Consider the following 10,024-nt stretch of genomic DNA (forward strand, 5'->3'; position numbering starts at 1 on the left):
TTTGTCAGCTGCCCTTTTTAATCCCTTTTCAAGTGTTTACCCCATTAACCTTCCAGGAGAAAAACCTTAAATCTTATATACTGACTATAATTTTTATTTTGTTTCTGTTTTGATTTTTCAGATGAGATGGGATCTCACACTGTAGTAGCAGACCAACCTAGTACACAGTCACCTAGGCTGGCCTCACACTTGGAGCAATGCCCTTGCCTCACAGGCATGAACCACAATACCTAGTTTGAGTCTTAAGAATATGTGTATGAGTATTTTGCTTATGTACCATGTGTGTGTCTGGTACCCACAGAGGCCAGAAAATGGTTGTTAGCTACATATGAGTGCTGGAAGCAAACCTCAGTCCTCTGCAAAAGATGGTTGTTAGCTACATATGAGTGTTGGAAGCAAACCTCAGACCTCTGCAAAAGATGGTTGTTAGCTGCATGTGAGTGCTGGAAGCAAACCTCAGACCTCTGCAAAAGATGGTTGTTAGCTACATGTGAGTGCTGGAAGCAAACCTCAGACCTCTGCAAAAGATGGTTGTTAGCGACATATGAGTTCTGGAAGCAAACCTCAGACCTCTGCAAAAGCAACAAATCCTCTTGACCAATGAGTCCACCATAGCCCCAATTTTTAAAATTCTGTGTATATGTATGAGCTTGTGCATCTAAAGTATAGGTACCCTCAGAGTCCCAGAGAGGGGATCTTCTCTACTTTTGGAGTCTTTCAGATGCCCTGCCCAGGCATTCTGCTTTACCCAGATGCTCAAGGCTTTTTTTTTATTTATTTTTTTTTTTTTTTTTTGGTTTTTCGAGACAGGGTTTCTCTGTGGTTTTGGAGCCTGTCCTGGAACTAGCTCTTGTAGACCAGGCTGGTCTCGAACTCACAGAGATCCGCCTGCCTCTAAGGCTTTTTTTTTAATATTTATTTATTTATTATGTATACAATATTCTGTCTGCATGTATGCCTGCAGGCCAGAAGAGGGCACCAGATCTCATTACAGATGGTTGTGAGCCACCATGTGGTTGCCGGGAATTGGAACTCAGGATCTTTGGAAGATCAGGCAATGCTCTTAACTGCTGAGCCATCTCTCCAGCCCAGGGCTTTTCTTCTAAGGGAATTGTTCCTCTGGTTGTCCCAATGCCCTGACTTTGTTGTCTGTGTTCAGCTTCTGGTTGAGTCTGCCGTGTTCTCATGTTGGTGCTTTCAGGGCTGGCTCCTGGTCCCCGCAACTGCGGTTTGCACTCTGTCCTGTTGGTTGTCCTTGTCTTTTCAACGTCTTGTTCCTAAACCCAAGATCGGTTAGTGGGGCTGGTGCTGAAGACAAGGGAGGCGACAACTGCTCTTTCTTTCTAGCTTTCTATCCTTGTAGGGGATGCATAAGGCTGTGCTTGGAGGGCAGAGGATCGCAAGAGGTAGAGCTGAAGCCTGACAGCCAACTTTGGACTTGACAGACGGATAGCAAGTACTGGTGGCGTGCTAGTGGTTCGTACAGATTAAATACCCATCCCGTTTAGAAGCCAGACAGTACATTTCCTTACAAGGACGCAAAGCTGGGAAGGAAAAGGCTGTTACCTGCTGCTGCCTCCAGCCCTGGCTCACACTTGGCTTTGTGCACATCAGTTATCTTGTCTGTCACTTATCTGTCACTTGGCTATGACAGGCAGTATGGCATCCGCATGGTGACTCCCATTTACAGTCCTAGACCCAGGCTAGTCAAGGTGACCAGACCCAGACAACAGAAACAGCAGGGGATGGGACTTCTAAGGAAGAAATAGCTGGGGCTGGCCCTTTCCTACACCCCACACATTCTCTGTGTAGATTAGAATATTCCTGATGTTGCTCCATGGGCCAGTTCCAGAAATTTAAATCTTTTTCTGGACTGCAACAAAACAGCTTGGACCTAAAAGATACATTTCTCTTCTTTGTAATTAATTATTAGATGAGTGGAGACAGGAAAAGATATGACTAGGGATGCTGGTAGAGTACCTGCCTGGCATGCATGGTACCCTGGGCTCTACCAAGCACCACATAAACCTGGCATGGTACTACATCCTGTAATCCCAGCCCTTGGGAGGTAGAGGTAGAGGATCATCAGGGGTTGAAGGTCATCTTTGGCTAAATAGGGAGTTTAAGGGCATCTTGGGCTATATGAGACCCCGTGTCAAAGAAGAGGCGGGTGTTAAATAGAGGAACCAATCAGAGCACAAAGATCAAACCATCTGTCCTCTCCTGTACATGTGGAAGCTACCTCTTCCCTGATCTGACAGCCTGCATTCCATACATTACTTCCAAGCCCACCAGAGTGTTCCATATTTCAAGAGACCCTTGCAGCCCCTAGACCCTGTCTGAGAAGCTAGCATCAAACCCCTGGTATACCATACCCGGTTTTCCAGGGGGCGGCTCAGGCCCGTTTCTCCTCCAGTACCTCCATTCAGGCTGACTGGGGCCACACTGCTGCAGAGGCTTCTCAAAAATGATGGGATCAGTGTTAACTCCTCTGTTTACCATCTTTCTCTGCGGAAGTCCCGTCTCCAGATGGCTCTCCGAATTCTCTTCCTCAGAGGAGGAGGACATATTGTAGCTGAACGCTGCTATCGCCTCTTCTTTAGGACCTTGTAGGGGCAGAAGCTGAGCTGTGGGCTTCGGCTCTGACTCTGGGAGTTTTGTTGTGGCCTCTGCGGTCCTTGTTAGTGGCCACCAGCTAGGCCCCACCAAAGGACAGCCAAAGAAACAGCTCTGATATAGAGGCTGGCAGCAGGCACAAGAGAGGCAGGGTGGACATGAGGAGTCCAGGGGAGATCTGTGTGTGGTGCATCTAGCGTTAGGTCCCAGCTGAGAACAGTGAGGTGCCCACAGGAAAGGACCATGGCAGCCCCGGGTGTGAGGTGTTTGTAGTCTCTCCACCGCCTTCTTCCAGACAGTGGGGGGCACCCACCTGACCCTGTCTAGAGGCACCTTAGTTGTCTTGCCATTCCAGAAGTGAACAGTGATTTCTTCTTTAGATGCTGTGAACAGAAATGGGAGACATTTTTTTTATGATTCCTGGCTCTTTGGAATAAAGCCCAAAGCCTCAGCCTCACCCCCTCTTCTTCTTGGCTGTTCATGTGCTGCTGTACCCAGAGAGCCTTTGGGAATGTCCCCTCTCCCATACCACACTGACCACCAGTTCTGGAGGACTTCCTGGCACCTCCCTGCCTCCTAGGCTGCAGAGGACCTGGAGGGACCTGGTTTTCGTGCAGAACCAAAGCACAGCCTCAGCCAAGTTTTTTATGATTCTCTGAAGAACAGCTGTGCTGATTGGCTGGCACAAGAGGCTTGTCAGTCCCTGGAGGACCTGGTGAGTGATGGGAGGTGAGTTCCCATGACAAGAATACTCTCCCTGCCACCACCACACATGATGTTTTTGTTGGGTTCGTCGGTTTGAGTTTTGAGATGGGTCTCATGTAGCACTCAGTGGGCTGAAGCAGGAATCATGGAGCTGAGTGCTGGAATTCTAGATGCCATGACATCACGCCCAGCTCATGTGCTGGTTTAGGTAATCAGCATAGACATGGTAGTTTTAGGTTGTTTCTCTTGGTTTGATTTTATGCCTTTTGGGTTTTTGTCATTATTTGCTTTGTTTTATAAATATCTTTATTAATTTTTATTCTATGTGTTTTCTTATGTTTAAGTGTTTTACCTGGGTGTGTGTATATGTGCCACATTCTAACATGGTGCCCAGGGAGGCCAGAGGAGGGTATTAGGTCCCCTGGAACTGGAGTTATAGAAGGATGTGAGCTTCCATGTAGGTGCTGGGAACTGAATGCTAACTACTGAGCTCTCTCTCCAGCCCCCACTTTTTGTTTTTTTTTTTGAGACACTCTTATCTGTAGCCTAGGCTGCCTTCAAACTCCCAGCAATGCTCCTGGCTCAGTTTCCTAAGTGCTAGCATCGCAGACACAAGCCACCAGCTTCTGTCCTCCCTGATACTAACCATAACACACCCTGGGAGATAGGACCAGATCTGCTGCCGCGGCAGGGTAAGGCCACTGGGTAAGGCGCGAGGGTTCTCTTTGCTGTGACTCCTACACTGCGGAGCCATGGCCACCAGCAGTGCTCCTCGGGGCGTGTAGGGTCACAACAGCTTCCTCACCTTTCTGGCCTTTTTGCTTCTTCAAGCCCAAGAGAACAGTGCCGGGGCCGTACCGCTGTTGCTCTGCTTCCCAGGGGGCCAGCACCTTGTCACCAGGCTGCAGTGAGCGTGGCATGGATGGCGAGAACTGAATGACATCTTCTGGAAATACCACTCTCCGTTGCTGGACTGGCAGCTTTAGGCCTGTGACAAGGGGAGCCTCAAATTCCACAACCAGGGCCCCCCTCCTCTCCAGCTGTGGGAAAGAAAATAGAGTAAGATTTGCCATTAGGGGCTAGGGAGATGGTTCAGTAATCAAGAGCCCTGGTGGCCCTTGCAGGGGATCATGGTTTAGTTCCCAGCACTCACTTGGAGGCTCACAACTATCCATAATTCCAGTTCCAGGGGATTGGACACCCTCTTCTGGCCTCTGTAGCCACCAGGCATACACACATGATGCACATACATATATGCAGGCTATCTTAGTTACTGTCCTAATGCTTTGATAAAACACCATGACCAAGGCAACTTACAAAAGGATGTGTTTACTGCTCTTACAGTTTCATGGGGTTAGATTCCATGGACATCATGGTGAGGAACATAGCATCAAAAAGGCAAGGATGGTGCTGATGCCGAAACAGAGCTTACGTCTCGATCCACAAGTGCAAGGCAGAAAGAGCAGAGAATGATACAGGCTTTTGAAACCTCAAGCCCACCCCCACGACACGCCTCCTCTGATAAGACGGCATCTTCTAATCCTTCCCATACAGTTCCACCATCTAGGGACCAAGCATTTAAATTTATGAACCTAAGAGGGCCATTCTCATTCAAACTACCACACAGACAAAGCACTCATACATAAAATAAATCTTAAAAAAAAAAGATTTGAAATACAGCAGAAAAACAGAGTGGCACAAGAGAGGCTGAGGCAGGGGAATTGCTCTCGAGTTTGGGGGCAGCCTGGGCTTTATACTGAATTCAAGGTCATGTTGAGGTCATCAAGGGCCAGGGCAGCTGAGGTTACAAACTGAGGCTCTGTTTGAAACAACAAAAAGATGGGGCAAGCAAGATGGTTCCGTGGGGAAAGGCGCTTGCAGCCAAACCCGACTTCCTGAGTTTGATTCCCAGGACCCACATGATGGAAGGAGAGAACTGACTCCCCCAGTTCTCTTCTGACCCACTTGCCATGGCACATGTACACACAAGAGCATGCGCATGCTCACATGGAACCACATTCACAAAGTCTGGGGATGTAGCTAGTTGGTAGAGTGCATGTCTAGTGTGTAGACCTGGGCTCCATCCCCAGCAGAACATAAACCACACACGGCAGTGCAACATATAATCTGAGAGGCAGAGGCAAGAGAATCCAAGTTCAAAGTTCAAGGCATCCTGGGATACAGGAGGTCCTATGTCAAAAAATTAAAAATTGGGACCCAAGAGATGGCTCTGTAATTAAGATCACTTACTACTCTCGCAGAAACCCCAAGTTTGGTTCCCAGCTCCCACAGGGCAGCTCACAACTGTCTGTTACTCTGGTTCCAGGCTTACTAACACCCTCTTCTGGCCTCTGTTGGCATTCTGTGCACATGGTAGACACAGTCATACAGACAAACTCACAGACATAAAATTAAAATAGATCTAATTTTTATTTATTTTTGTTGTTGTGGTGGTGGTGGTTTTCGAGACAGGGTTTCTGTATGTAACAGCCCTAGCTGTCCTGGAACTAGCTCTTGTAGACCAGGCTGACCTCTAACTCACAGAGATCTGCCTGTCTCTGCCTCCCAAATGCTGAGATTAAAGGTGTGCACCACCACCGCCTGGCCCAAAACTAATTTTTAAAAGAGAAGTCTAAGTCAGGAGGTGGTGGCGCACACCATGACTGGCTGAATCTCCTCTGCTTTTGTCATTAGTTAGCACTTCAGTGGTCCAAGCAACTGAGCTGGCCCCTTGGGGATGCTTGAGCTGTAACTTGTGCCCCCAAATGGGAGTGACAACCTAGGGTCACCTCCAAAGCAGGGGTCCTCCCAGTAGTGTCCAGTCCATGGGCAACTCTATGGAGGTGACTTGACTTATCAGAACATTTTTGTTCTGTGGTGATTTAGCATACATGAGCATGTTTTTAAAAATAGGCTGAATATTTTCTATATTTGCATTTTTTGACATAGACAGAGACACATATACACATAAATAAAAAGAATTTGGGAACGAGGAAGTTTGAATAGCTAATAGAGAAAGCCATGTTATATGGAAGGCAGAATTTGGGGTGATGCTTCTTCAAGCTAAGGAAACCCCAAGATTTTGAGCAAATACTGAAAACTACGAGAGGGGCAGGAAACAGACTCCTCCTGGTAGCCCTTAGAAAGAACCAAACCTACAATGCCTCAAGAATGGGAAACAAATGAGGTTTCTGTTGTTCAAGCTATTCACTTTGCGGAACTTCACCACACAGCCCTAACAGTTTAGCCAAGGAACCAGACTGACAAATGTACACAGTTAAGACACACCGGGCACAACCAAGTCACCCAGAGGAGCGTGTGGCGAGAAGCACTTGCCTCTGGAGCAGCCTTTATCTGAGCCAGATAATAAAAGCCTTCCGGTTCCCTCCTAGCCAGGACCCAGGGGCCAGCAGCATCTCCGACTCTTCCCAGCCAGCTAAGCCCCTGCCACGATGTATCAGCAGTGTGGGAACATGGGTGACAAGAACCACACCTGGGAAAAACATTTGAAATCAAGGGGCGAGCACAAAATCCTGTAAGCATCAATAACTATAGAAGTGGCTCAGAGGGTCAAGGTGCTTGCCACAGACCCCACACTGTAGAAGGAGAAAACCGACTCCCATAGGTTGTCCTCTGATGGCCACATGGGAAATATAGTGTGTGTTCCCACCTAGATAAACATATGAATATGAAATATAATAATAAGATACACGCCTCGGGGTCTGGTCTGAGGAGGCTCACTGCATGAGGATGAGAAGGTGTGCACAACAGAAATCCAGGGAGAACGTGGCAATCTGTGACTTGCTGCAAGATCAGCTCGACTTCTGGAGTTAGCAGAAAGTGAAGGGCACATAGGTTGTTTTCTGTATGGGGCAGTATTTCAGGAAAACCAAATGAAATCTGCTTGTATGCTTGTGTTAGTCAATGCTTGAAAAACTGTGGGATTCTAGGATGAGGTAACAAATTGACAGGGGAATCAAACTGTAAGTTGCTTGGCTTCAGGGGTCAGAGGGATGTGGACATGTTGGAGTTGGGGCAGTTGCAGAATGGGGGATCTGTTTGGGGGAGGTTGTTTTCAAATATTTATTTTTACTTTTTGAAGTATGTGTGTGTTCAGATTCCCTGGAACTGGAGTTACAGGCGTTTGTGAGCTGCCTGATGTGGGTGCTGAGAGTTGAACTCAGGTCTCCTAGGAGTACAGATATGCACTCTTAACTGTAGAGTAGTCTTTCCAGCCCAAGAAGGTATGGGCTTTTGAAAAAAGTTGTTTTTGCAGACAAGTCTGAATGTAAAGATGCTTAACTTGGAAAAAAAGCCAGGTGGTGGTAGCCCCTTTAGTCCTAGCACCTAGGCTGAGGCAGACAGAGCTCTGTGAGTTTAAGGTCAGCCTGGCCTACAGAGTGAGTTCAAGGACAGCCAAGGCTGTTACACAGAGAAACTTTGTCTCAAGAAAACAAACCAAATCATCACAAAACAACAACAACAAAAAAGCTAAGCTTGATCTTGAACAAGGTGATCCAAGCATGGGGCTGGAGAGATGGCTCAGTGGTTAAGAGCACTGACTACACTTCCAGAAGACCCAGGTTTAATTCCAGCACCCACATGGCAGCTCACAACTGTCTGAAGATCCAGTTCCAGGGGATCTGACACCTTCACACCAATGCACATAAAATAAAATTAAATAAACCATGAAAAATACTTTAAAAAAAAGTGATCCAAACAAAACAAATAAGAACTTGAGCAATGAACTGGAGAGATTCTCCAGTGGTTAAGGATTAATTCAGAAGACCAGGATTTAGTTTCCAGCACCCACTTGGGTACTAAAAATCCTCGCTAGGTAACTTTAATTCAAACGTATCTGCTGCCCTCTTCTGGCCTCTTCAGGTACTGTATGCATGTAGTACACAGACATGCAGGCAAAACACCCAAACACTTAAAATAAATTTTTAAAAATTTTTAAGTTGAGTGTTGGGCTGCCGTGTCCCTATCCTAGGCAGACTGGTTGGTCCCTGGAACTTGCTACAGGCTGACGTTCCTTTGCCACGTCATAGTCACACTTTAGACAGCTGACTGAGGATGCTATTCTGGAAAATCCCAGGCATTTGAGGACTCTAAGCTGCCATTAGGACCAGGAACAGAGGGTAAAGGAAGGACAGAGGACAGAAGCTGGTACCTGGTGAGTGTGCAGCTCGTGGGCAGCCAGGATGCTTGTGTGGCAAAGGGACACGTGAAGGAGAGGCCCCAGGGTGACACCGCACCATCTGGGCTGGGGGCTTTCCCGGCTGTGGGCACACTGCAGTATTTGGGCAGAGGCAACCCAGGCCTGGTAGAGGGCTGCATAGTCTTCAGAGTACCCACCTGGAGCAAACACAGGTATCACAGCTGTAGTCTAATCCCGCCAGGGGACACTCCCCAGGGTTCCCACATACACCCAGTGTCCCCTTTGGAGTACCTATCTCAGAATGTCCCCCAGAAACTAGGGAGGACTGAAAGAACTGAAGCTAGAAGCTTAAAGAGATCCCACTTCAATCCTCCCTCAAAACCGCATGCTCATAGCTTGTTACCACTCCAGAGATGAGCCGCGAAAGGCACCCAGCAGCTCAGCTCCCATTGGGCTTTACCTCCTTCCTCCTCCATGTGCCTAGAACCCCTGGAACATGCCCTTTCTCTTTACACACCCTGCCGTGACCAACTGACCCCCACCAGAAGCCACCGACTCCCCTCCTAACCTGGTCACCTACAGGACTAACTAGGGTCCTCCCTTTGTGGACTTATTCAGAGGCAGTAGCAGTCACCTAAGACTTGTTAGGGTCTACCATGGCCCAAAGCCACAAGTCTGATTCCAAAGGGACTTACCTAAAACTCCAAATCCAGCCCAGACCTGAGCTTTACCTCAGTCTTGGCCCCATCTGACAGCTGATACTCATGGCGTTGGTATAACAACTCTTGGTTCCCAGGCAGGTTGCTTAGCAGGTTGCTATGGACTTAATCAAGCAGGCAATGCCAGGGCTTGGGAGTACACTGGGCATGTGCAGAGAGTGACCTGAGGCCCTGAGAGACTTAGATTTGGGAGTGAGGTGGGAGAGTCAAGGCAAGTTTTTTATTTTCCCTTTATCTCAATGACTGCTTCCTTACAGTGGGAGCCTCTTAGAGGTCTTGGGGGAGTCCCGTGGAGGGGTGCTGAGCTCTTCAGAGACTGTCTGCTTCTACCTACAGAAGGCAGAAGGCTGGATTGGGAAACTAATGAGTAGCCTAGGGACTCTTCATTCCTTATAGTTTAAAACAAAATAGCAGTGCTAGGAAGACAGCTCAGTAGGGAAACGGCATGCTGTGCCAGCATGCAGACCTGTGTTTGTCTCCCCAGCACCCACTTGGCCGGGTTTACATACAATCCTAGCATGGAAGGAAGAGCTTAACGACCAGCTCCTGAACCAAAATGTGGAACTCTGGGTTCAGTGAGAGATCCTGCCTCAAAAAAATAAAGGGGATAACAACTGAGGAGGACACCTTCTAGCCTCTACAGCCCCATGCATGTACAAACACACACACACACACACACACACACACACACAAACCAAAGGAGCGAGCGTGTTTGTAACAAAAGGAACTCTCCGAATAAGTATGTGAGCTGTAGAAGGATGGGGAACAGATGGGTGACCAAAGGAATAAAAGTCCAGATTCCTTGGACCTTGAGAGATGGCTC

General features: G+C 47.9%; 1 protein-coding gene across 1 annotated transcript; it reads right to left on the reverse strand.

Annotated features, from left to right (window-relative positions):
* Nucleotides 1-2,221: 2,221 nt before the first annotated feature.
* On the reverse strand, nucleotides 2,222-8,661 carry C5H11orf16 (chromosome 5 C11orf16 homolog). Its single transcript, XM_075974824.1, has 4 exons — nucleotides 8,495-8,661; nucleotides 6,658-6,814; nucleotides 4,127-4,361; nucleotides 2,222-2,999 (listed from the first exon to the last, which is right to left on the reverse strand). Exons 1-4 carry the CDS (start codon nucleotides 8,659-8,661, stop codon nucleotides 2,329-2,331), a joined length of 1,230 nt encoding a protein of 409 aa, XP_075830939.1. The 3' UTR covers nucleotides 2,222-2,328.
* Between the last annotated feature and the right edge of the window lie 1,363 nt (nucleotides 8,662-10,024).

Source organism: Microtus pennsylvanicus, chromosome 5 (assembly GCF_037038515.1).
Source record: "Microtus pennsylvanicus isolate mMicPen1 chromosome 5, mMicPen1.hap1, whole genome shotgun sequence".
Taxonomy (NCBI): domain Eukaryota; kingdom Metazoa; phylum Chordata; class Mammalia; order Rodentia; family Cricetidae; genus Microtus; species Microtus pennsylvanicus.